This window comes from Muscardinus avellanarius, assembly GCF_963383645.1.
Source record: "Muscardinus avellanarius genome assembly, chromosome: 2".
NCBI lineage: Eukaryota > Metazoa > Chordata > Mammalia > Rodentia > Gliridae > Muscardinus > Muscardinus avellanarius.
Genome location: NC_137787.1, coordinates 172,100,806 through 172,128,619, shown reverse-complemented (window position 1 = coordinate 172,128,619; position 27,814 = coordinate 172,100,806). Strand labels below are relative to the sequence as shown.

Below are 27,814 nucleotides of genomic sequence, written 5' to 3'. Positions count from 1 at the left end.
CAGCCAGAGGGTAGCAGCTTCTGCTCACCAGGAGGAATCGAGGTTCAACGCTGAGTAGCCGGGGTTCCCTTGCCGAGTAAAATGCAGAGATTGGCACATGCCTTTGGCCGCTAACTGCGATTCACTAGTCTCAGCGCTTAGTTAATACAAGTCCACACACACCAGAGTTTGGCCTGGGACCCCCCCCCCCCTACCCCGCTGTCACACCCCTTCCGCGATTAGAATGCCCCGCCCTATTGCGATTGATTTACCCCTTGGCGGAATTTAAGGGGAAAAAAACACCCTGGACAGGTCCAGAAGAAGATTCTGCGCCCCCTGACGGGTGACGCAAGCCAAGTTCCTCCCGGGCGCGCAAACTTGAGTTACTTTTGCGCGCCAGGAGCGGCAACCGGGGGCTGAGCTCGAGCTAGCGTTTCAGAGGCGTGGCTGGGTAGCTGACACAAGTGTCCTGCTTTCATTCCCCTGCCCGGCTCCAGACCGAGAACAGCGAAGCGGACACCAGGACGCCCGGAGCAGCTAGCAGCAGCATGCAGCCTGCGTCCAGCCTGTGTGGACGCACCCTGGTGGCGCTGGTTCTTGTCTGTGCAGGGACATGGGCCTGGGAAGAGGAGAAAGGATTCCCGCCTGCCCAGACCAGTCCTTCACTCCTGGGGACCAAGGAGATGACTTTACCCACTAAGACCTCCTGGGCCAGCAATTCCAACTCCAGCCTGCCATGGTCGCCAGAATCTGCGGAGATGCCTAAAGGAGAGGGGCCGGCAGGAGCCCCCTTGCATCCCCGTCTTCCTCCCCCATGCATAAAAAATATCGAGATCGATGCGACATTCAAATACATCAACACGGTGGTGGCCTGCCTAGTGTTTGTGCTGGGCATCATCGGGAACTCCACACTGCTGAGAATCATCTACAAGAACAAGTGCATGCGAAATGGTCCTAACATCCTGATTGCCAGCCTGGCACTGGGAGACCTGCTGCACATCATCATTGACATCCCCATCAATACCTACAAGGTAAAGGCTCTTGGGGATGAATGCTCTGGCAGATTAATGGGAGGGTCCAGGCTGTAAGGAGGGAGCCTTTAGAGGGAGCTTTCTCACTAAGATTTTTTCCCTCCTCATTTAACAGTCAGGTATCATTGGAACTAAATTCCCTCTGCTCAGCCTAGGACAAGTGTCGTCCCCTGACCAGCAGCATTACTATCATTGAAAACTTGTTAGAAATCATTACATTTAGATTCACCCTAGACCTACTGAATCAGAAACTCTGCGGATAGGGGAGGCTGTACAGTAATTTGCAGTTTTAAAAGCCCTCTGTGTGATTGTGATGAAATGTAAAGTTTGGAAAACACGAGTCCTGAAATCCAGTGGTCCGGGCACATCTTCTCTATTCAAACTGGTGGCACTGACATCAGCTGAGAGGTTGTTAGGAATGCAAGTATATCCAAGATCAGAACCTACATCTTACTGTGTCCAGGGAACTCGTATGTGTGCTAACTTTGGACACGCCTAAAAGTAGGGAAGTTGGAGTGAGTTTTTAGGAAACAAATGACCTGGAAGAAAGAAGTCAGACAGGTGAGTAGGCAAAAGTTCACCTGCTGCAAGCAGCTTTGGCTCTGCTTCACTGATGCCTCCAGTGGACCATGCTCTGGGTACAAGGATCATACCCTGTGCTCTTTCCTGCAGCCCATCAGTAGGAATTGCCACCATTTTCCAGAGGACTAATAGGATGCCCAAGGTCTCACAGTGCGAGGTAGAGCTGAAGATCATGGCCAGTTTGTCAGGTTCTAAAGTACACACCGTATGACTGCACCCTATCAATGATTCCATGGACAAGACCAGGGAGCACTCAAATAGGTAATAGTTTCATTAGTTAAAATTGTATTGTGGTACTTTGGAGGATAAGACAGGAGAATCACAGGTTTGAGGCCTGTCTCAGCAGCAACTTAGTGAGACCCTGTTTCAAAATTTAAAAGAATAATAATAAGAGCTGGGATGTAGCTGGAACATAGAATGCCCCTGAGTTCAATGTCTAGTACCAAAAATAGAGGAGGAGGAGGAGGAGGAGCAAAAGGAGGAAGAAGAAGAGGAGGAGAAGGAAGAGGAGGAAGGAAGGAAGGAAATTATAACATGATTACTATAGGCATCAGAGTAAACAGACACAAGGAGCCAGGCAGGACATACGCACCCACACTCTGACTCCTTGTGGTTTTGAAACTCTGAACATATCCCAGCACTTCTGGGTCTCAGTTTCCTCAATTCCACAATAAGGCTGCTAGTGCAAAAAGGCTGCTAGTGCCCACCTACTAGAGATTTGTGGTAGTAAAAAAAAAAAAAATTACCCTAAGTGAAAAAGCTAGGAAATTTCAAAGACCCATTTAAATATTAAAACTGCTTCTCTGTCATCAATAGTAATGGACAGTCACATATTAAAACACAACCAAAACATAAGGAAATGAGAGCACTCTCTGCGGAATGACCACGGGCCAGCCGTGGCCTCTGTGGGTGGTTGGGTGGGGGTGCAGTTGAGAACAGTTGTAGGGAATGTTTTGAGCCCTGTGGTAGCAGTGATTAGTCAAACCTGTATTTCCCTTCATGAACCTCTGGAAATCCTAATCCCCCACAGCCATATTTTAAGGGAATTCAAAGCATTTCAGGGATTTAGAGATAAGACTTAGATTAGGATCCAGGCTCAAGAGGGAAACAATTCCAGAAATGGTGGATAAAACAAAATCCTGAGCCGGGCATGCTGGCGCATGCTTGAAATCCCAGCATTTGGGAGGCTGAGACAGGAGGATCACGGTTTGAGACAGCCTCAGCTACTTAGTGAGGTCCTTTACAACTCAGTGAGACCCTGTTTCAAAATAAAGAATAAAACATAGGGCTGGGGGTGTAGCTCGGAGGTAGAATGCCCCTGAGTTCCATCTCTAGTAATGCAAAAAAAAAAAAAAATCCTGATGGCAGTTAGTATCGAATTCTGAAGGTTTGCTTAGAAGACGGTGGGCTGAAAATGGCTTTTTTAAATACAGTCACAGCTTCAATGGAACCAAAAGTGATCCTTCTTTACTTCTTAAGGAGTCCCACACACTAGGTCCCTCCATGGCAATTTGACAGAGGTGTCTCGATTCATCAGAACTAAACTGAGAAACTTTTGAATACAAGGTGTTGTGAGAAGTGTTCTTTTTGTTGATAATTCGTTTCTCATTTATTTTTAATTCATTTATTGGTACGTTGTCATTATACATCATCCTGAGGGAGAGAGTGATAGGAGTATACATGCACACAACATTTGGGATAAGTGAAACAAGTCGTTCAGTAAGTCAAACATGAGAAGGAGGGAGGAGGAAGGAATGGGGTGGTATCTGGGGAAGGGCTAAATGAGTGATGTGTGCGTGTGTGCCTCTACCATCTTGTACTCCATTAAGATGTATGACTGCAATGCACAAATAAAAAGAAAAAAAAATAAGGCTCTGCCCTAAAGAGAGATTACACTTTAGTTTTGCTAAATTTGCACAAAATTTTGTGCAAAAAAAAAAAAAAGTTGTGTTTAGAGACATCTTGGGAAATCCCACACATTTAGCCCAGGTTTTTTTTTTTTTTTTGTGTGTGTGTGTGTGTGTGGTACTGGGGTTCCTGGAAGCCCTTCTATGTCCGGGCTACACTCCCAGACCTATTTTTATATTTTTATTTGGAAACAGGGTCTCTTAAGCCACTGTGGCTGGCTCCGAACCAGCGCGATCCTCCTGTCTCCGCCTCCCAAGCTGCGGGATTACAAGCATGCACCACCAGGCCCGGTTTAGCCCAGTTTAAAAAAAAAAAAAAAAAATCTCTCAAGCTGGGCGTGGTGGCGCACGTTTATAATTCCAGCATTCCAGAGACTGAGACTGGAGGATTGTGGTTCGCGAACAGCCTCAGCTACTTAGTGAGGCCCTTTGCAACTCAGTGAGACCTGATTTCAAAATAAAGAATAAAATATAGGGCAGGGGGGTATAGCTCAGAGGTCAAATGTCCCTGGGTTCCATCCCCAGAACCAAAAAAAAAAAAAAAAAAAAAAATCTCTCAAAGATTCAGCAGCTAAAATGCTGTGTGGAAGGTGGGCTTGAGAACATTGTCTTTTGTTGCCTCCAGATCAGATGTAAATCAGCTCTTCCAGGCCCATCTCACTTTCTGTCTGGTCAACTGAGTGTTTTCTAAAAACCAGAAAATATCTGACAGCACACAGATTTCCTTTCATTCCAGCTCCTTTATTATTTCCCTAGGAAATGACATCCTTTTCCCTGAAGCCATCCAGTCTGTTAAAGTTGTGTTTTTACTTCTGAAATCAACTCATGAGTCATTACAAATCTAAGCACCCAACTGCCTATGTTGGTCAGAAACAAACCCATCACAGAAAATTAGGTCCCTTTATTAGGTTTGTGAACCTAGAACCCTACATTGTTGCCTTTGGTTTAACTCTAGACATGATAAAATAATAGAGGTCCCACTGATTATGCACTAGGTGCTTGAGTTACTTCCTTAAGTCACCATAACAACTTTATGGAGGAGGTACCGTTATCATCTCCATTTCAAAACTAGGGAAATTACATCTTGGAAAGATGGAGAGTCCCTTGTCCTATGTTGTACCACCAGAAAGTTAATCTGTGCTTGAACCCAGCCATCTGGCCTTAGAACCTGTGGCTCTCTCTATCCCATGGCACCAAGTATACTTAGTTACAGCATGGCCTCCAGCTTTGAACACTATTAGACTCTTGCCCAAGGCTCTAGTGCACTTTTAGGACACATGGTTGCAAAGTAGGATACCTGGGTAAATACTTTTAGGATTAATTAAAATCATCTGATGATTTTTCTATCTCTTGAAATCTGCTTCATATGGTGTGTAGTGTTTATGCTGCTATCAAACAGGGCAGACCACCGCACAGAGGCGCTGCTCTGCTGAGCTGATAGCCCTGCAAAACTTGCTGGCCCAGCTCTGCCTCCAGGAACAGGGTCCCTAGCAGCATGCAGGTAAAGTCACTCCATACTCTAGTCTCCTGTGTTGGGATCTTGTGTTGAAGCCCAAGGAGGGGTCTAAAGGCATGGAGCAAATTGAAGCTATTGAGGCCTTTCAAATTCTTGTGCAAACAGGCTGAAAACAATGTCATGTTTACCCTTCACATGAGTACACATACAGCTGTCCCCACATTACACAACAAAACCTAGATAAAAAGTGAAAAATTCAATCATCCAAAGTGAATATTCAAAAAACAGATACATGCATGCAAAAATACAAAATATAAAATAGATATATGCATGTAAAAATAAAATATAAAACCAATAAATGGGCCGGGGGTGGTGGCGCACGCTTGTAATCCCCACACTTGGGAGGCAGAGACAGGAGGATCGCGCTGGTTCAAAGCCAACCACGCTGGCTTAAGAGACCCTGTTTCCAAATAAAAAAAAATAGGTCTGGGAGTGTAGCCCGGAGGTAGAAGGGCTTCCAGGAACCCCAGTACCACCAGAATAAACAAACAAACAAACAAATAAATAAATAAATAAATAAATAAAGCATGTAAAAATAAAACCTAAAATGTAAAAGTTATATGAGTGCCTAGATAAGTAGATAAATGAATATCACTTGGAGCAAGGCTTAGCGCATAGTAAGCAAATGATAAATCCTATTGGAATGTGTATGTACCTAAATAAGAATGAAAATTTCAGACATAAATTATCACTGTTTTCATTACAAGCATGACTACAAATAGCCCGTTTGTACATAGCCCGTTAGACACATGTATGACTACATCAAAAGGGTAAATTTATAAAACTAGAATTACTAAATCAAAAGGTGACTGCATTTGTAGTTTTGATAGATATTGCCACAGTGCATCTAAAATAAGCATTATTGCCATTAGAAGCAATATCTCCATATAAATATACATATATTAATATCCATCTCAAATGCATCTGAGTCACCATGCCCAATATTTACCTGATCTGTAGTTACACCTGAACCAAAGGCAATGTTTAAATATCTGATCATAGGGTAGATCTCTCCTTATTCCCAGGCTGTTTGCAGTACACTTCCTATATGTGCTACAATGAATGGGATCATTTAGCTTGTAGGTTCTGTGACAGTTTTTGTGCTATTGGTTGGTTGATTGGTTGGTTAGTTGGTCTGGCTTGGTTTGGTTTAGGAGTGATGTTTAAAAAGACTTGATTAGCCAGGCGTGGAGCTCACGCTTATACTCCCAATACTTGTGAGGCTGAGACAGGAGAATCTCAGGTTCTCAACCAGTCCCAGCTACTTACACCCTTGTGACTTAGTAAGACCCTGTTTCAAAACAAACAGTTAAAAAAATAGGTCTGGGGATGTAGCTCTAGGGTAAAATATTTCTGGATTCAATCTCCAGTACTGCAAAAATAAATAAATAGTTAGATAGATAGATAGACAGACAGACAGACAGACTTGGTTACAAGTTGGGGAGAATTTTAAAATTTTTGAGCACAGAATGAGTTTTTAAAATTACTTCTGGAATTTAACAATTTAACTCTCTTTGTGCTGCATTTGCATGGATATCTGAGTCAATATCACTCTCAAATTAGCTTCTTTTATGTGTAAACAAGTTGAATTTGAAAAAAAATTATTTTTTGCTTGTAACCTGATATGGCAGATGTCCATATCTACATCAGCTAGCTGCATAATGGTCCAAATGTAATCAGGTATCCAATAATGGTGGAGAGCTAAAAGTTAGCTTAGTGACCCACTGAAGTGCTTTTAGATGATTTTGCTGTTAAGACCTTGTAGGCCACCCTAAAAGACAAGGTGGCAGCCTTCATAGTTGTAAAAGTCAAAGTTGCTGATCTTTAACGTTTAACTAGTTAAGACAAGGTACACAGAACATTAAAATGCTGTGATGTCAAATGTGGAATTGCTTCGCTGAGCCTGCAAACGAGTTTTGAGTGAAGTAATCTCAGCAGTAATCAGATGTTTTCTGTTCCTGATACAATCAGAATTCTCCTGTTGACCAAATTTGCCCTTCTTGCTATCCTTCACTAGACTACTTCTGGCTCTTAAGAAGCTTGTGTATAATTGATATGTTTCATAGTTAAAAGTAAAAATTGATGGAACACCATCAAATTTAGCTTTCAAAGTTGTAATTTTCTAATCAGAAAATTGAAGTGTATGCACATATAGCAATACAAGAAGTCTCATTAGAAGGGAATCTTATTTCTGCCGACATAATAACACTGTTCTCATTATCAGGCAAGTAACTAAGTGGATTAGAGGCAAAGATAAGTGGCAGAAAAGCATTTGTACCAATATATCTTTGAGATTTATTTAAAGCAAAAAAAAAAGCTTTTTCAAGGAGAATCAAATACGAACACTTAAAGTTATCTTTTAAAAAGTATTAAGACGGTTACCTCTGGTTGACCTAGAATCCATTAACAAATAAAACAAATACTTGACAGCCATTCATTATCGTAGGACAGTCAATAGAATAATGCTTGTAGACAAATGATGTTATAGGTATGACATAAGATTAATGAGTTGGCTTTTTCTACTCATACTTTTACAAATATTCAAATAAAAAAAAAGGAGTAAGCTTGGTACCTTTTTTTGGAGAATACTGGCCATAACCAAATAACAGATCAATAGTAGAATCCAAATGACCCCAAAATGCAAGGCTTCTTGTTCCCATCCTGTTTCACAAGTGGGCCATAGATTCCTGTGAGAAAACGGTGAGCAAATACTGGGCCCCGGGCAATGAAAGGCTGCCTAGGTGGACTCTACGGTATTTGTTGTGTTTGCCTTTGATCTGACACTTGGTCGGTCCATAAATCCAAGCCTCTAAAAATGCCAAGGCAGTGTTCAACATGGTAAGGCTTTCCAGTGTTTCTTTGCTCACTTAAAGTGAGTTTCTCAAGCTTGGAGATATTTCCATAGTTGTTCAAAAGGATAACATGTCCAAGACCCTGTTGTCTCAAGGCCAGGAAGCCAAGTTCTTCATTTCACAAAGAAAACCATATAAGGTTCTCCGTGTGGCTAATATGCTATAGTTGATTATTTTTAGAGAAACATGTCAAATGCTAATAAATGATTAAGTGCTTGAAAGGGTGTTGACAGATAAAACCCGAGCTGAAATGAGATTGGAAATGTAATTTATGATGTGACACTGCCTCTTTCAGAACTTTGAAGAGTTAAGAAGAGGTTGGTTTTGTTTGGAAGATAGCTCAGTGTGGTGCGTGGGTATACATTGGCCAACAACTTAACTAATTTTAGGCTTCTTTTATTCCAAATGCTTTTATATTAGAGATAATTTTTACCCCTGTCGACCCTTTGGTGAAAATGTAAAAGAAGAAAATAGCCAAAATGTGATTAAAAGTATGGAGATAGGAGGGGAGTAGGGAAAAAAAAAAGAGGAGAGGAGACAAGAATCATTCTTCCAGAAATTTATTAGCACAGTTGACTGGAGCATTTTCTAACGAATTTTCCTTCCTTAAGACTCAAAACCATATGTATCTTTCCTGACCCGTGTCCCTTCTCTACTTCTCTCTTCAGCTATTTTAGTAGTCTCCAGAAAGAAAGAAAATTATGCTTGGGGTTTTCACCCTGTTCACTGTCTTCTCATTTTTACTCAGTGCTGTCAAATTATTTTAAAGACTTCTAGATTTCATAGTAATCAGATGTCCTGAGGTAGTAGCTTATCAGTATCCCAGAAGATATTTCACAGGCAGAATTAGGTTTAAGCAAGCCATGAAATTACATGATAAGGATTCTTGAATTCATTCATCAAGCCTTGTTCTGAGCCCTGAGGTGACTTGTTTCTCCTTCTCCGGTTTCTTCAGGTGTCCTGGTGATCTTCTTAGAAGATATAGCCCAGATAAATGAACCTAATGGCTTTGTTGGGTTGTTTCTAAATACACAATGTGACATTTACACCATGTGTCATGTTTTTAAGCACAAGCTGTGGATATACTTTTAAATTTAGACAGTAGAAGAGTAGGAATCCACCTCTTTATTGGTCTGTTACAGACTTAGAAATAAATTTCATTGTGATGTTTGTAGGGAAATACATTTAGGTCAACTTAAATTTCTCCTAAGAAATATGTTTTAAAAGATGAGTGTGATGGTGCACTCCTCTCCTGTAATCCCAGTACCTGGGAGGCTGAGACAGGAGAATTTCAGGTTCAAGGTTGCCTCAGCAATTTAGCAAGGCCCTCAGCAACCTAATGAGAACCTGTTTCAAAAGTTGAAAAAAAGATTAAGGGCTGTGGGTGTAGCTCAGAGGTACAATGCCCCTGAGTTTAATCTATAGTACTAAGAAAAAGAAAAGGGGGGGGGGAGAAGAAGGAGGAGGAGGAAGAGGAGGAGGAGGAGGGGAAGGGGAGGAGAAGGGGGGAGGAGGAAAAGAGAGATGTTTTAAAGCATTTTTGGCGTGTGTGTGTGTGTGTGTGTGTGTGTGTGTGTGTGTGTGTGTGTACTGGAGTTTGGACTCAGGGGCAATCCCCAAGCCCTATTTTTTATTCTTTATTTAGAAATAGGGTCTCACCAAGTAGCTGAAGCTGCTATGAAAATAGTCCTCCTATGTCAGCCTCCCAAGTACTGGGATTACAAGCATGCACCACCACACTGGGCTTTAAGGCATTTTTCTATCTCTGTTTCTCTTAGAGCTTTTGTTTTAAGAACTTTAGTACAACATCATAAGACTGTTTATATTCCAGTGACTTATAGGCATCTTTCCAAAGTGGTGGGGCACCCCCTATTTTGTGGGTGTGCATGAAACAGACCCCATGGCCTTCCCTGCACACACTGTAGGTTCCACTGTGTGCACTATACATCACAAACTATCTAAATGCTGCCTCTGGGGGGATAAATTGATATTTTTTCTGACCCACATATTTCTAACCCACACAGCCTAATCTTTAAGTGATTAAATGCATTTTGATGGATGCAGAGTAGAACTTGTAATTTATATTTGTCCCCGAGGGCACGGGTACAATGAATGTCAAAAAGATGCTCTTTTCTGTGCATTTGACCACCAGCAGGTTACTTTGAATTTTATGTGTGAATATTGGGGGCGGTGTTCTTACATGGAAATGCTTGAATGGGGATGTCTTATCTTATTAAACTGCTAGTTCAAACACAGAAAAACTTATCTGCTACAGGAAACCTAGATAAAAACAGAATACACCCTTATCCAACACTGTGAAATGCAGCCACTCCATTATTTCCTTCTTCTGATGCTTCTGTAAAAAACATTTCTGTAATGCCAGTCATTTGAAAGAAATGCTCGCAGTCAGCATGAGATGGAGCAGACCTGTCCCCTTCTTTATGCGTTGCTCACCACCCTCTAAAATGATCATCTCTTACAATGCCCTTGTTGACTGCATCCACTGCACCAAATTTACAACCCTCGGCGAGGAAGGCTCCCCACAGACTCCCATTAGACAGTGAGAAACAGGAGGATCTGCTTTGTATCAGACATTTCCTTGACAAGTCTGAGTAGAAAAGTGGTAGATAAGTTTTTGTGTCTTTCACCTTTGCTGGCCTGCTGAAAGGACAGAAGTCCAACAGGAGTGCAGCCAGCTGGCAAGCCTTGATCTCTGAGTTCCTGGCTCTATATGTCAAAAAGAACTGATTGGCCAGGCATGGTGGCACAAGCCTGTAATCTCAGTACTAGGGAGACCGAGACGGAAGGATCGCAGGTTTGCAGCTATCCTCAGCAACTTTTTAAGGTTCTCATCAACTTATTGAGACCCTGTTTCCAAATAAAAAATAAAAATAAAAAAGGCCGGATGTATAGCTTGGAGGTAGAATGCCCTTGGGTTCAATCTCTAGAACAACCTCCCCTTCCAAAATAGATCATATATTTTAGAAAGACAAATGCACAGACATCACAATTATCTGGAGACTCTCTATGGACTATGGGACTGAAAAGGTCATGACAAAGTCATAAGGTTCTGCCTTATAAGCAAGTGCATTTACTCATTCACTCATTCATTTTTATTCAACAAGCTCTTAATGAGTCAACTGTGTGAGACACTGTGCATATTATAAACGTTATATGATATCCTGAAATGAGTAGCTAGAGCTCAGCATATACTCTTAAATTAAAAACTAGAAAAAGAAAATGGCATGTATGGCTAATGAGGCAAATGAACATTTTAGTGCAAGAAGATTAACTTTAGCATTTCCTGATTTTCTGAGGCTTGATTCTTTTTGGCATTAACCCGGGCATGTATTAACAGGCTTTAAAGAAGAAAATTCTCAGGAATGTAATTTTTAATTAAAAAGAGAAATGAATAACATTAGTCTTCAAGTTGAAGAGATTTTATATTTTCACAATATCTTTAAAGAAAGGATATTTATTTCCTAGACATGCTACCTGTCTTTTTTGAGTTCTTTTTATTTAAACTATAAAATACAAAATTAATTTTATAATGTTATATAGAGATGATTTATTTGAATTCTCTGCCCTTTTCCTTCTTCGATCATTCCAACATAAAGTTGTGTAACTGTAGCCATCCTGAGTAGAAACCTTAGAAACAGTATGTTCAGGTATTTTTACAATCTATATTTGTTGGCTTTAATCATCCAAAAGAAATGTCCCTAGTTGAAATATCTAGGGACATTTCTTTAAGGCCAAGGGGAAATGGGGCCAGGATAAACAAAAGCTATGCTTCTGCCCTGTGAACACCACACTGCCAGGAGGACCTAGCACTAATAATGGCTACTCAGACGAGACAGGACAGGATGGTGTGAAAACCAGTGTGGGTTATGGTAGGACCTGCTAACTGGCTCATTTTTTTCATAACGACTGAGTAATATATAGTCAAACAATGTTAAAAAGGGCCCCATATTTTAATTCATGTGGAAAGAATGCAGTGTTGAGACTGAGCTCTCATATCCCTTTTGTGGTTAAAGAGGTTGACTTTCCCTTTTTCATGCTGAGAATTGAACCTAGGATGTCATGTCCCTACCACAGAGTCATCTCAGCCTGAGACTAACATTTTGAATTAATATTTGGCTTGTCTTCAGTATTCAGTAAGTTATCTAGTTAATGGGCGAAAGTCCAAAGAAAAAACTAAAAATAGGGGATAAAAAAATATGTTATTGCTGAGTTTAAAGTTGCTTTCTCTTGCAATAAAGGCAATCAATTTCCTCTGCAGAAGAGAACGATTATCTTGTTGGATTTGAAACCATAGATGTTGGGATGCTGTTATTTTTCCCAATGAATAGTGAAAGAATGAATTTCCAGGAATAATAAACATCAATCAGAAACCCTCTCACCAAATTTTAAAGATGTCATCTTGGTGAAGAGGGATTGTCCATACCCAGGACTTTGTTTTAATTAACAGAAAGTTGATTATTTTGCATTTGAAATAAACTCCAAGCCCACTTGCCCAAAGACTGCTTTGCCAGAAGCCATCACAGAGACAGAGATGAGCATCAGAAGTGGGCATGGTTCTGCTATAGAGTAGTAGGCTTTGCGGTGTCTTCACCCAGAGCTTCTGATCAGAAAGAGGAAGAAATGGAGCTTTTTAGAGGAAGAGCACTTGGAGGCTTGCCACTGTTATCCTTCTCACTAAAAAATAATGAAATCAGCAGAAGACACTCTTCCCCTATCTTATCTGGCCTCTTAAAACCAGTAGCAGCCAGTTCTGAATCTGAAACACAAACTACTAAGACCTGATGAAGGTTAATGCCATCTTTTCTGCAGTTCTTTTCCCTTCAAAATTGCAGATTGGAATGCTACAATCTCTCAGTTACCATTAGGTGTCTTATTATCTCCATGTTGAATTTGAAGAGCACTGTTAACAATTTTCAGTTTATGTTTCCTTGTCTTCTGTGATAGTTTGGGTCAGAGGTTGGGCTGCAGGCCTCCCAGTGCTATGAAGAGCAATAAACGGATTGCTATGCTGAGCCAAAAACAATAGCCACCTCCAAACAGCCCAGATTCAGTGCAGAGATAATTTTCATTGGCCAGCCTGCTTCCCCTTCAATGGCCGGGACACTCACTCATCTTGCTTCTGTTGGTGGTACAAATGGAATCCCACTTGTAGCATATTTGGAAATAATTTGAGAAGAAATAAACATTTTAAAAATATCCAAATGTTTGAATGATACTAGTAAAACAGCTAGTCAAGTTTTTCCAGAGCAGGAGAACCAGTAGAATAGATAAGTGGATTAGTAGATAAAAAGAAAGAAAATGATAGACACAAAGATAAATGACAGATGATTAGACAGATAGAAATACATGATAGATGGGTAGATAGATAGATATAGGTAGATAGAGAACAGATAGAGATAGATAGATAAATGATAGATAGATGATATTTGATTCAAGATATTATGGAGATTATTTGCCATTGTTAATCTGTTGACCCAGGAAAGCCAGTGGTATAATTTCAAAAGCCTGGGAACCAAGAGAGTCAGTGGTGTGAATCTCAGTTCTTGGACCAGAAAAAAGGAGAGAAGCTGTCCAAGCTCAAGCAGCAGGCAGGAAGTTAACGGGGTGAATTTCTATTGCCTCCACCTTTCCGATCCTCAGCAGACTGAATGATGCCCACCCAGATGAGGAGGGCAACCTAATTTCCTGAGTCTCCAGATTCAATGCTAATCTCACAGACAAACCCAGAAATGTTTAACCTTGATGCAAGTCAGGCTGACAGAAAAAGTTAACCATCACACCCCAAAAAGAGCAGAGAGGAGGCCCACGTGCCTTTGAGGAACTAGTCACAAACATCACACATCATCATTTATATCATGCCCTATTTGTTAAAAGATCACTAAGTCCAACTCACAGTCAACATAAGGGGAATTAGACTTCAATATTGGAAGAAAGAAGTATAAAAAAATTATGTACAGAATAGCCGGACATGGTGGCGCACACTTGTAATCCCAGCATTCGGGAGGCTGAGACAGGAGAATCGTGATTCATGGACAGCCTCAGCTACTTAGTGAGGCCGTCTGCAAATTAATGAGATCCTGTTTCAAAATAAAGAATAAAAAATAGGGCACGGGGTGTAGTTTGGAGGTCGAATACCCCTGAGTTCCATCCCCAGACCCGCAAAAAAAAAAAAAAATTATGTACATACTTAAAACCAACACAGCAAGTTAAAAAAAAAATCTAAGTGTTTCTGATGTATAAAATGGGGATTACAGTAGCACTGTACTGCTTCACAGGATAGTTTTAGGAATTCAAAATCATGTGTAAAGTGCTTACTATAGTGCCTAGCCTGTTAAACCTTAGTTTTATAAACCTAGCATGTAAACCTTAGTTTTGTTTTGTTTTCTTAATTCATCTAAGAATAATGAGAATGATTAGACAGAATATGGTTTGAGTAATTTATACCCAACTGGGTCTACCAGAATCTTTGTAACCAATTGGATCCTTTTTTTTTTTTTTAAGTTATGTTTCCAGGGACAATTGGCAGGGTTTTTTTTTTTTTGTTTTTTTGTGTTTTTTTTGGTGGTTCTGGGGTTCCTGGAAGCCCTTCTACCTCTGGGCTACACTCCCAGACCTATTTTTTTATATTTTTGAGACAGGGTCTCTTACACCAGCACGGCTGGCTTCGAACCTGCTCGATCCTCCTGTCTCCGCCTCCCAAGCGCGGGGATTACAAGCGTGCGCCACCACGCCCGGCTTGGCAGTTCTTTTAAAACAACTCCAATTCCACATTTATTCAGACCTGTAATCCCCATAGTCCCCTCCACCATTTCAGTAATCCATAGTTCCTCAAAACAAACTTGTAAGTCACCCTGTGATTATATTAGTTCCTTCTTCTGCAATAAAGATAACAAGGTTATCAGTGATAATTGACACTTATAGAAATGGGTCATTTCTATAAGTTCAGCTTGACTAGTGGAAAGAAAGAACATGTTCAAATTTTCAACTTGATTTCATTATGGGGTTTTAGATATAAATCCCTACTGCTTATTTTGCATTCCCCAATCTTGTAGGAATAGGGATGTTGACCCATCTGACCAATTCCTGCTGGGAAAAATAGAATAGGGGGATAGGAGATGGAGAAATGACGTCGTTTCACCTGAAATTAAAAATATATACAAGCTCCTGGGATGAATTGAAGGCTGTATAAAATCACAGCGTGCGGTCTCTGAGCAATTGTCTTACTGCCACATTTTGAAACACATCTAATTATAACATAAATCACCAATAAGAGCAGCAAAATGGACATAATAATTTATGCAGCGCAGAAAATGTAGACTTAACATGCTGGGGGTTTGAGAAAACAATCCTGAGCAACAGTCATTTAATTTCTGGCGCTTCTGATGATATTCATTGAAGTTAGGATGCCTGCTTTTAATCTTAACAAGGTGAGATCCAACTTCAGCAAAAGTGTTATTACAACACAAAAGAAAATATTAGGATAGCACAAACCCACCTTACAAAATAAAGGTACCAAGCACTACTTGAGCTCAAGTTTCCATTTCTCTTTGCTCAGTGGAGATGGTTACCTGCAATTTCCTGGGTGATAGGCAGATTTATGATCATGGATTCTTGGACTCCCAACCCCCACCCCATCAAGGCAAGAAGTTCTACTAAATGTATATCAAAATCTATCTTTATGGTACCCAGTAAATAGTCATAAAACTCTCTCATATTTCTTGAGAATAGTTAGAGTTGGCTCCATGAATAGTTTTGGGGGCTCAGCAGATGGAATGAGATGTAGCCAGATATCCCAGGAGACAAGTTCCTACTATTCTCCAGCTATCTAAATATGCAGATGCCATGGGATCCCTTTCAAGGCCCCCACAAAAACCAGCATCTTGTCTGAGTGCATAGGATCCCCAACAAATTGTTTAAATTATGTCAGTAACCATGCATGTGAAAACATACACAGTCTTAGTTACACATCTTTAGAAGTGGTTTTTTTTTTTTTTAAGAAAGAATTTGAGCCTGTGATCACATTGCTTGCCTATTGGTCTTCAGATGCTTTGGTGTCAAAGGAGCTGGAGGAGGAGCTGGTGAACTGGTGGGGTGAGCTTGAGCTGGGTGCAATATGTCCCAGGATTAATTCCTGCAAGCAGCACAGACTAATAGGGGAACATCACAGGGTTGTTGCCCTTGACAGAAAGTTGGTCCTCAGGTCCTTGTTTTTTCCAGAACTCAAGAATGACTTGGTCTCCAGCCTTAAACTGGTAGAGGAGGACATTTGTGGGGGATAAACCTCTATTGTAAGCAAGCTCATGAATAAAAATTAGCTCCTCATTTAAGGTGCTTAAATAACCAGGATGGAGTTCTCTTCCCAGAGTCAGGTCTCCCTCTGGTGGGGGTGCTTGGAATGATCTCCTATGTGTTAATGCATAAGGGTTGACCTGGAGCCCACTTCTGGGTGTCAACTTTACACAAAGCAAAGCAGGAGGCAATGCCTTAGCCCATCTCAGGTTTTTTGGGGGGCAGATTTTTGCAGTGGTTCTTTTAAAAGCGAGATTCATCTTCTCCATCTTTCTGGTAGATTGTTTTCTCCATCAAGTATGTAATTTCCAGGTGAGACCTAAAATTCTGGAGACCTCTTGAGTTCTTTTAGCCACCAAAGTATCCCCATGATCACTTTGTGTAAAAATAGGCAATCTATGTCTAGTAATTATTTGTTTGAATAAGGCTTTAGTTATTTCAGAAGCCTTTTCTGTCTTGGAGGGGTAAGCTTCAACCTAACCAGGCCAGGTGTTTATGAAAACTAACAAGTATTCAGAATTCCTAGGAGTCCTGGGCCTCACAGTAGTCTCTTTGCCAGTGTTCACCAAGGCTCCATCCTTGGTGTTGAATTTCCCTTCCCAAGCTAGGGGTTTAGTCTCTGGGTTACTTTTGGCACAGACTGCACATCATAGAGTTGGAGAAATCTCTAAGTTGAAGCTTCTGGGATACCTTTGAACCCTTTCAGGAGTGCTACCTTGTCCTTTAAAATAGCCTCTGACACTAAGACTAACACAAAAATGTTGCTTGGCATAGAATTTGGGATCCTATCATTCAAAGATCAGTATCTCCTGAAAATTTTTTTATAATGGAGTGCAGAAAAAGCCATCGTTTTATTCTATTATAGTGAACCAAAGAAACACAAGGGTTGGGAACAGCCAGGTATACAGTCTACATGTTTGATTAATGGCTCTGAGGCCCTGTGCAAACTTATATTCTTTGGAATTTGGCTTTTGCACTTGGAGAATGTGCAAATTATATGTGAGTCGCGGCCGGTAGAGGAACACAGGCATATAGAGAAAAATATGCTTTGCGTTCATGTCAAAGTGGCATTCCGGCTGCAGGAAAGGCTGGGTCAAGACTTCCCCTGATACCCAGTTACAATCATATGATGTTTTTGAATCAGGAGAGAGTCATGTGTTAGTGACAGAAGAAATGGCCCAAATCTACAAGGAAATCAATTCATTTGTTCTCTGCTGAGGCTCCTATGGTGATACAATGAGAGGTCATGTTACGTCTAAGGGGGAACCGGGATTCTACATTCTTTATCAGAAATTTCTCTAATTACACCATTTGGGTGGTAAAGTTCTTACTTCATTTTTCTGTCTTTTAGCTTTTTACTCCTAGGTAATCTGTAATACAATGTCCTTTCTTATAATAACCTCATTGATTTTGTTCTAAAAGGGGGTTGGTTTTTCTTTGAGTTCCTCACAAAATCCTTTCCATTTTTTCTTTTTTGGATTCTAAGTGAGTGCTGTTGAAAGCAGGGACGGCTGTTGTTTCATTTCTTTCTGGTTCCTCGAAATCCTGTGCCTGATCTCTGTTGTTGAACACCTTAAAAGCCCTTTCTATTAGTTGTGAAGTAGACATTCCTAAAGCACCATCCATGTTTTATAGCTCTTTTTTTCATATCAAGACCACTTTGGCTGATAAAAAAAATTATGTTTATCTGGGGATGATAATATATACCCATAATCCCAGTACTCAAGAGGCTAAGATAGGAGGATCATAGGTTCAAGGCCAGCCTCAGTCACTTAGCAAGATTCTTGGCAACTAACAAGATCCTATTTCAAATTTTTTTAAAAAAAAGGCTAGATATTTAGCTTAGAGGTAAAATGCCCCCTGGGTTCAATTCCCATAAAAAAGTTATGTTTACTGCATGATTTTCTGCAGTCTTAAGATTGTACTTCATATAGTATTGGTACACCAGATAGCTGCAGTCCAAAAGTCCAGAGGGATCTTCCTGGAGTCTTTGTTTAGTTTAGTTTTTTAACATCGATGCTTTCTCAAGGCCTTTTAATGGAGCAACCCTCTTTCGATGTCTTACCAATAAACATCTAAAGCATACTAAGCAAGGGTACCTTTACCAAATTTTCCCAGAAGCTCCCTGTACATAGAACCCAAGAAAACAAATAGAAGTGGAAAGAAAGAATTCTGCAGCTACATGCGCCAAGGCAACTCATGCAATTGATTCCAGTCGAAACCAAAGGGGAGTGTGGCTCAGTAGTAGAGCACTTGTTTAACATGCACAAGGCCTTAAGTTCATTGTCCAGTACCGCAAAGTTAATAATAATAAAACCAGTAACAGTAATAATGGAAAGAGAATCCTTCAGAGCTCCAAATTTTCTCTGCTTCAGGAGGTGGGTTTTAAACTGGGAGAGTGGATAATATCATTGCAGAAAACAATCTGGAGATGTCTCCAGGACGAATAATGCCCTAGCATCCAGGGACTCCCTGAATGTGCTACCCAGTATCAGGATCAACCTTCCACAGGTACAAAATTTATTAACAAATAAGTAGATCACCAAAACTTATTAACAAATCCTCAAATTATGTTTTTGTGCCCAACCTGCAGCAAACATCAACAATGAACACCAGTTTTTAGAGGAGCAATTTTAATTAAGACAGTTCTAGTTGAAAAAAACAGGAGACAAAGCCTCAAAGCCACTTTCCCCAGCAGGCATAACTGTGGGCTGTATGAGGGGGAGAGGATAGAAGGGGAAACTGGTCATTTTACAAATTTTGCTACAATGAAGGTTTTTAGACTTCTTGATGCTACAGTTTGCAAACCTAATTTGCATATTGCCCCATGACACCTTTAGCTCCAACTCTGCAACAGAAATGCTACGGTTATCAGTGAGCATTGATAATTGTTAGAATGGGAACAGGGAGTATGGATCAGGGTCTGGTTGGCTTTACCAGAGGGCAGAAAAATATGCTCTATCTGGTACTTATTTATTTATTTATTTATTGCAATACTGGAGATGGAACCCAGGGGCATTCTACCTCTGAGCAAAACGCCCAGCCCTATATTTTACTTTTAATTTTGAAAAAGGGTCTCACTGAGTTGCAAAGGGCCTCACTAAGCAGCTGAGGCTGTTCGTGAACTGCGATCCTCCTGCCTCAGCCTCCTAAAGGCTGGGGTTACAAGTGTGTGCCACCACTCCTGGCTTCTGTTTTTTAAACTTTAACTGGGGAAGGAGAATGGTCCAAGTTGCTTATACAAGAAAGCATTTGATTACCTTTATATGACGGGCTCAGTTACAAGGGCACCACGTGGCACCGCCCACCACCAGCTCTGACCAATATTTCTCTTCCACACTCGCCAGCCAGAAAGGCAGACTAATACCTTGCTGTTTCCCTACTCGGAACTTTGCAATGCATTCCTTCAAAAAGCATTCAAATTCCTCTTTCTACAACTTCATCTGTTACACAGCCTGGATCACCCCGCTCCATCCTCGATAACCTTTTTGCTGTTCCTTTAGCTCACCAGGCTTTGACTTCAGGGCCTTTGCACTTCCTCTTTCCTCTGCCCAGCATGCTCTGATTTCAGCCAAGTCCCTGTTCAAATGCTATTTCTTCAGAGAGACCTTACTGTGAAGCCTATTGAGAAAGCACCTCGAATCCATGATTGCTCTCTTGATAAGACAGCTTCTGTGTGACAGCATGTCAAGTATTTGTGTGGTTCTCTTTTGTCTGCCTCCCTCATGTAATTAGCCCTGTAAGAGTAGGGAGCTTGCCTGCTCACTGATGCACGTACCACGATTGTCTTTGGCACAGAGCAAATATTAAATAAATATTTGTTGAGTGAATTAGCAAACAGTTATGAGTCAGTTGCTTAATCCAGAAGTTTTAAGATGGGGCTAGTCTATCCCACAGATGTCTTTTCTTAACACAACATTATATGTCAATGGTTTTAAAAAATATGAATTAGCTGACAGCTTTTATAAATTGTGAAATTTCATATAAAATTCCAACTTCTGCCTTCTCTAGAAAAAATTGAGATTTTTATACTTAAAGTCCTTTAAAAATATGAGGTTTATTAGCAGCCACTCCTTTCACCCCTAGGTTACTCCAGACTCTACCATTCTCTGTTGTCTTCCCAACACCAATGACTTGCTTATACCCGGCTCTCTTTATTGCTTTACGTTGATCTGACTGGCTGTTAAGGCCTTACATTAAAACACATGTGTGGTATGTCTTCTCCCAACATGAGCCCCACATATCTGTGTAATTTTTCATGTCTAGTTTAGAAATGAAATTGGAGCCGGGCGTGGTGGCGCACGCTTGTAATCCCCGCGCTTGGGAGGCAGAGACAGGAGGATCGCACAGGTTCGAAGCCAGCCGCGCTGGCATAAGAGACCCTGTTTCAAAAATATAAAATAGGTCTGGGAGTGTAGCCCGGAGGAAGAAGGGCTTCCAGGAACCCCAGTACCACCAAAAAAAAAAAAAGAAATGAAATTGGTTCTATGTTCATTCTTCAAGTCCTCTTCATGATCAGACACATACTCTAGCCTTTGGTACAATTCTAGTTATAGCACAATCAACCCAGCTTGACACACTCAGCCAAGGCTTCATTACGCTTGAAAAGACAGGAACAGTCAATTGTGTTTCAAAACTGTTTTCACTTTTAGAAGGTTATTTTTGAAAACATTTTTCAAAAACACATAGATTTGAAATATTTGTCTTTATTTTCAAAACCTCATGAACATTCGATCCAGATGTTTACCTAAAGTGATTCATTTACCAGTGTGGGATACACCCAGTTGTCCTAAGAAAGAAAATAACCACATTTAATAATGGATGATTACGGTTACAGTTAGATAAAGAGAAATACATATATATGTATATAATAGCAAGAACTATGTTTTTTGCTTGTTGTATTGCTGGTGTCTATATATTTTAGGGGCACAAATATTAAGCATCTACAGTGTGTCAGGCACTATTTTAGGCAACTGTGGAACCCATCCTTTGTCTTATATGCTATGGAGCCAGATGGTAAACATTAAACAACCAAAGAAGCGTTATAATACATGTAGTAAGAGTTGGTAAGTGCTATTGATAAACAGGAAAGTTTATCTTTACCTACCACAAGAAGTAGAGTAGGTAAAGAGGAGAGGCCTGGCCAGTTACTGTATTTAGTTAGTAGTGTGACCAAGCCTGGTGTGGTGGCACATGCTTGTAATCTCAATACTTAAGAGGCGGAGACAGGAGGATCGCAGGTTTTAAGCCAGCCTCAGCAACTTGATGAGGCCCTCTGCAACTTTAGTGAGACCTGATTTCCAAATAGAAAATAAAATAGAGCTGGGGGTATCACTCAGAGTTAGAATGCCCGTGAGTTCAATCTGCAGTACCCCTCCCCAAATGAAAAAGTGTGATCAAGGTAGGTAACATTGAAAAGAGATCTGAACAGGACCTGAAGGAAGTGAGGGCTTTAGCCAAGTGGGTCAACCGGGTCTGTAGAAAAAGTGCCTTCCCAGATAAGGCAAGACCTAGAGCAAACACCCTAAAGTAAGAATGTGCCTGGTGTGTTCAGGTAACAGTGTGGCTACCCTAGCCACGTGACTAGCTGTTCAGTTAAGTAAATGGACTACAGTAAAGAAAAACTGTATGAAGGATTTACTTTTCTCTGTAGGAGTAGTCTATTCTCCTTGACTCAGAGGAGAATATTTTGGTCATCTATTTTTGATTACCTTCATTTTGATTTGGCCATGACATGACCTCCGAGGCTCTATGACACTAGGCAGGTTCAGGTTTCTAAGGGAACTTGAGCAACTGGCCCCCAATGGCCCTGCAGAGGAGATCCGGACCAAGTTAGTGGATATGCATGATGGATTCTCATAGACGGGCTGCATTTTTATTACTGCAAACACATTCTCCTCTTCCACCTAGCAAATGCGAGTGCTTTCCATAGGAGCAGTCCATGAGAAGAATAAGAACCGGAATGTCCCATCTTACTCTGCATGTTAACTGCTCTGTGCCAAGTCCTGTGTTTCCAAGGGCATCCTGTGCGAGCCCCTAACCAAGCTCCATGTCTCCTCCCTGCAGATGCTGGCAGAGGACTGGCCCTTTGGGGTTGAGATGTGTAAGGTGATGCCTTTCATTCAGAAGGCCTCGGTGGGAATCACTGTGCTGAGTCTGTGTGCTCTAAGTATTGACAGGTAAGAATTTATCCGTATGCCAAAAAGATCCTGAATCCTTTAATACTGTTTGCTATGTTACTTAGCTAATAAACTATGTAATACAATTAAACTAAACTCTACCATCTTGAAAAACAATTCTATTTTCATCTTCAGATATCGAGCTGTTGCTTCTTGGAGTAGAATTAAAGGAATTGGAGTTCCAAAGTGGACAGCAGTAGAAATTGTTTTAATTTGGGTGATCTCCGTGGTTCTGGCTGTCCCTGAAGCCATAGGTTATGATGTAATCAAAAGGAACTTAGATGGAATAAATTTAAGATCCTGCAGGTTTCATCCTGTTCAGACAACAGCCTTCATGGAGGTAAATTTTACTTCTATTTTCCCCTTTCTGCCCCTACTTTATAAATACGTAGCTATTTTCTCCCCTATCACCCTCTGTGAGAAGCTATTGATTTATGGGTATCCTAACGTTGCATATATACCCCAAGACTGTAAAATTAACAGTAACTAATGACCCAAGCCACAAGCATCAGGATCACTGCTTCCCCAAGAACACCCTATTTCTCAGAGAGACAGATAACCAGGAGAATTGATGTCAACTTATAGCTTTGCTCCAGATAACCCCATAAGGACTGGCTACTCTTATGTAATCTGCATAAGACAACACAGCAGTCATTAGATAAGTGAGCGGTTCTGTAAATATTCAAATAGAAGACACCTGATTATGAATGGCAATCCTGCCCTATCTTTGATGCAAAAGGGAAAGTTGCCTTTGCAAAGAACTTTTCATCTTAGCCATTTATTAAAGAATGTGCTTTGTTCATTTTGCAGTACTGGTGATTAGTCCAGACCTTCATGCATGAGAGGCAACTGCTATATCCCCACTGAGCCACATCCCCAGCCCTTTAGATTTTTTATTTTGAGACAGGGTCTCACTAAGTTGCCAAGGCCAACCTTGGACTTGTGTTCCTTCTGCCCCAGACTCCTGAATAGCTGGGATTACAAATGTATACCACTTGTGCCCAACATAAAAAAAAAAGTTAGATCAGGAAATTCAGGAAAATAATGACAACTCTGGGCACCAAAAGACATATCCTAAATATTTAAAGCTCCTTTCAACAGAAGGGGTTAAGAGAAGTTAATGCAAAGAGGTTGACCTATTAGCAAAGATTATTTTCCATTTTATAAATAATAAGACTGCACAAAACTTTATGAACTGTGTATATCGTAGTAAATAAACAGCAAAAAGGCATTAATTGGAAATTGAGAATGAGACTATTATTTATTAGTAATAAGTGGGGAAAAGTGGTGTATAGGTTGCACAAATTATTCTCCAACACAGATATGTCTGGAGTACCAACTTTTTAAAAAAAATAATAAATATAGCAGAAAAAAATAAAAGTCACATCATAAGCAATATGATTTTTTAATTGAGAGTTTAAGTTTATACATTATTGACCTAAATAGGTAACTAACACATTTTCATATCTTTTCTCCCATTAAACATAATAACTAAAAACTGAAAACTTCACCCTATCAGAAGGATAGCTTTACATATTCAAATGCTTTTCACACAAAGAATACCTCAAAGGTAATTTGCTTACATGAAGCTGAAACATGGAATCACCAAATATTTCAAAGTTTGCCCAACTGCTTAAATTTTATGCATAACTATACTGCCTCAGGAATTGAAGTTCTGCATTACTTTAAGGAAGTTTTGTTTCATATAATATATACAATTATATGCTCAGTTCAAGTGAGTTTTATTTTAGAATAAAGTGGGGAATAAGAGGAAAAATGCAGGAGTAGGAGGGAAATGACATTGATGATTTTTTTGAAAGTTTAACATTTAGTATATAAGATGTGTTTGTTTTGGGGTTTTTTTTTTTACAGAGGAGTACTAACTTTAAAATTTTCCTCTTCCCCATAGTTTTACCAGACAGTTAAATATTGGTGGCTATTTGGCTTCTATTTCTGCTTCCCACTGGCCATCACTGCATTTTTTTATACCCTGATGACGTGTGAAATGTTGAGGAAGAAGAGCGGCATGCAGATCGCTTTAAATGACCACATAAAGCAGGTAAGAAGTGGAGCAATGTAATGGATCGTGTCTATAATTATGAGCTTGAGCTGGGCATGGTGGCACACACTTGTAATCCCAGAACTTGGGAGGCTTAGATAGGGGGATCATGGTTTGAGGCCAGCCTCAGCTACTTAGTGAAGCCCTCCACAACTTAGTGAGAACCTGTTTCAAAATAAAGAATAAAAAATAGAGCTCGGGTGGAGCTTGGAGGTAGAATGACCCTGGCTTCCATCCCCAGGACCACACACAAAAAATAAAATAATTATGAACTTGAAAAAAAAACAGTGATGGATAAACTAAAATTACATACCTAAGCTTATTTCAATTTTTTTCCTTCTGGTATATTTGAATCATAAGCAATATTTTACCTATCTAGAAGTATTCTATATATTCTAAAGGACTTAAAGAGAACCACCACATTTTTTTGTTTTTGTTTTTGTGATACTAGGGATGGAACCCAGGGGCATTCTACCTCCAAGCTAGACCCCCAGCCCTATGTCTTTATTCTTTATTTTTGAAACAGGGTCTCACTGAGTTGCAAAGGGCCTCACTAAGTAACTGAGGCTGATCCTCCTGTCTCAGCCTACCAAATGCTAGGATTATGAGCGTTGCCCACCATGCCTTTATAAAGATGAGTCTCTCATTATTCTAGATCTACTTTATATTAACTATTCAGCAGAAAGCTCAATGTCTTGAGTTTTTGCAAATATCACTGCTTTTTGTTAAGTGACATCAAATGTTCTGTTTGGGAGCATGCACATTGAATCTAAAGGGTCACAGTCTAAAGTCTGACTATGGTTTTATTTCAGAGACGTGAAGTGGCCAAAACAGTGTTTTGCCTCGTCCTTGTTTTTGCCGTCTGTTGGCTTCCCCTCCACCTCAGTAAGATTTTGCAGATGACTCTGTATAATCCAAATGACCCCAACAGATGTGAGTTTTTAAGGTAAGAAAATCAGGACAGAAATTATTTTGTAAGGAAGTGCCATTCTGGAGTGTTTCCATCCATCCCTTTCCTAAACATTGAGAATACCACTTTTCTAGTCCTTAGGAATCAATTAAGACACCTAAGTTTTACTTTCACTACTGATTTAGAGGGAGCAGTATGGGGGGGTACACAGAGGACCCTGGGAACTCAGAGGCAGAGGTCAAAATGATGACTGATTGAGAAGCCATACTTGGACATATCAGGTCTGATTTCTCTTGCGCCTCTAGATGCCCCTTCTTGCCAGTCTCAGAACTTCCACTTGAGTTTTATTTTAAAACGAATAGTTGGCCATGGGAAGGAAAGTTAAAGAAGGCAGTGGAGATGACAGAGAAAGTCAAGAGACAGGGCCCATTCCTAGCAAATGGATCATGAATTCAGAACCATTGGATCCATGCCATTTTCTTTTTCTTCACAAAAACACAAATCTACAATGAATGCCTGCTCCAAGCAGCAGATTTTTCAAAGTCATGTTTTGAGTTTTTTTGTTTCTTTTGCAGCTTTTTGCTGGTACTGGGCTACATTGGCATCAACTTGGCTTCCTTGAATTCTTGCATTAATCCAATCGCTCTCTATTTGGTGAGCAAAAGATTCAAAAACTGCTTTAAGGTAAGAAAAGATTGCACAGTAAAAAAAAAAAAAAGCTCTTTGTAATCTGGCATTAAGTACAGTCCTTCAAAATCATTAATATTTCTGTTCAGAGAGATCTAGTCTCCATTGACATGGAAAGATGTTTATGATACTGTCAAGTAACAGAAAGCAGTTTATGGAGTATGTATATAGTATGATCTCATTTAACAACTATACAGCTGGGCGTGGTGGCGCACACTTGTAATCTCAGCATTTGGGAGGCTGAGACAGGAGGATGGAGGTTTGCAGACAGCCTCAGCTACTTAGTGAGGCCTTTTACAACTCAATGAGATCCTATTACAAGATAAAGAATAAAGATAGGGCTAGGGAGTGTAGCTCAGAGATAGAAAGTCCCTGGGTTCCATCCCTAGTACTGCAATACACACACACACACACACATACACACACACACACTCACAAACAAAGGCATGTATGTGGCAATATTTCTGTTTGCAAGAGAAAAGGCTGTTAATTCTATATTTATCAAAAATTAGGAGTGCTTGTCAAATAATCAAATGTAAATATCAAGAATTAAGATATTAATTCCTCACCAAGGCTTCGTCTTGGTGAGGAAATTTAATTATATAAATTTTTCTGCATATTTTTTGGTGGAATAAAAACCTTATTCTATCTGATGAATATAATTATGTCTTTTAAAGAGGAAAAATAAAAGAGCAGGGAAAGAAAGGGGCTGAGAACTCCCCACCAGAGAGACAGACAGAGCCCCAGAGAGCAGGAAGATGGGGACAGAGGGGCTGGTGTAAACGTGTAAAGTTCGGCTTTGTTTTACACAGTCCTGCTTGTGCTGCTGGTGCCAGTCATTTGAAGAAAAACAGTCCTTAGAGGAGAAGCAGTCATGCTTAAAGTTCAAAGCCAACGATCAAGGATATGACAACTTCCGTTCCAGTAATAAGTACAGCTCATCTTGAAAGAAGGAAGACTCAATTCCATCTTCTTTATTTTGGACAGAAGTCATTAACAGAAAATGAAGCATTTGCCAAAACACCACCAACAACAACAACAAGAAATCGTATGTTTGCACAGAACCATGTGAAAATGTAAGAGGGATTATTTTAACACTCGTGATGACACCTGATATTTTATGAGCTGTTTACAGAGTGGAAGAAGAAAACAGTGAGAATTCAGAAAGCCTCACTGCGAAAGCACTTAATTTTCTACAGTTAGCATGTCAACATAGCTCCTAATAGCTTCCAATATATTCATACACCACTTAGACTTAAAAACAAGTTCACTTGAGAATTTCTATTAAAGAGGTTCACTTTTAAATCATATAAATCTGAATAAAGCAGAAAGAGATAACTGTAAAACAGGATTTTTTAAATAAAGTTTCAAGTATTCAACTTGAAACCTTAAAAGTCTTTTTAAGAAACAACTTTTTGATGATTAGGGTCACACTGTTGGTCAGACTGTAACTGGATGCAAAGTGGGAAAGCAGTTCGGCTGGTGTGTTTTTTGGACATGAGAAATGTTTTAATGATCAGGAGGGAGTATTAGAAAAGAGATCCAAGCTAAGTTTGAGAGTCATAGAGTGTACTTTACATTCAGATGAGATGTCACACACAAAAAAGAGGTTGGAATTGGATCACAAAAGACTTCTTTGAAATCTCCCATTTATGTGGTTTACGAAGAAAATACTATCTACCGTTTTTTCAGGATGATTAAAATATTCTTCCTTTAACTACTATAGTTTTAATTCTGTCTAGTTTTGACATCTGTAAATACTTATACACTACTTATAGATGACTGAACAAAGGGCAGGCCCC

The 27,814-nt window shown here is 40.1% G+C and overlaps 1 protein-coding gene across 1 annotated transcript; it reads left to right on the top strand.

The window, feature by feature from the left end:
- Positions 1-527: 527 nt before the first annotated feature.
- EDNRB (endothelin receptor type B) lies at positions 528-26,959 on the top strand (the record flags this gene model as incomplete). Its single annotated transcript, XM_080719922.1, has 7 exons — positions 528-1,010; positions 22,244-22,356; positions 22,492-22,696; positions 24,266-24,415; positions 25,228-25,361; positions 25,901-26,009; positions 26,825-26,959. The coding sequence occupies 7 exons, from the start codon at positions 528-530 to the stop codon at positions 26,957-26,959; spliced, it is 1,329 nt and encodes a 442-aa protein (XP_080576048.1).
- Positions 26,960-27,814: the final 855 nt, after the last annotated feature.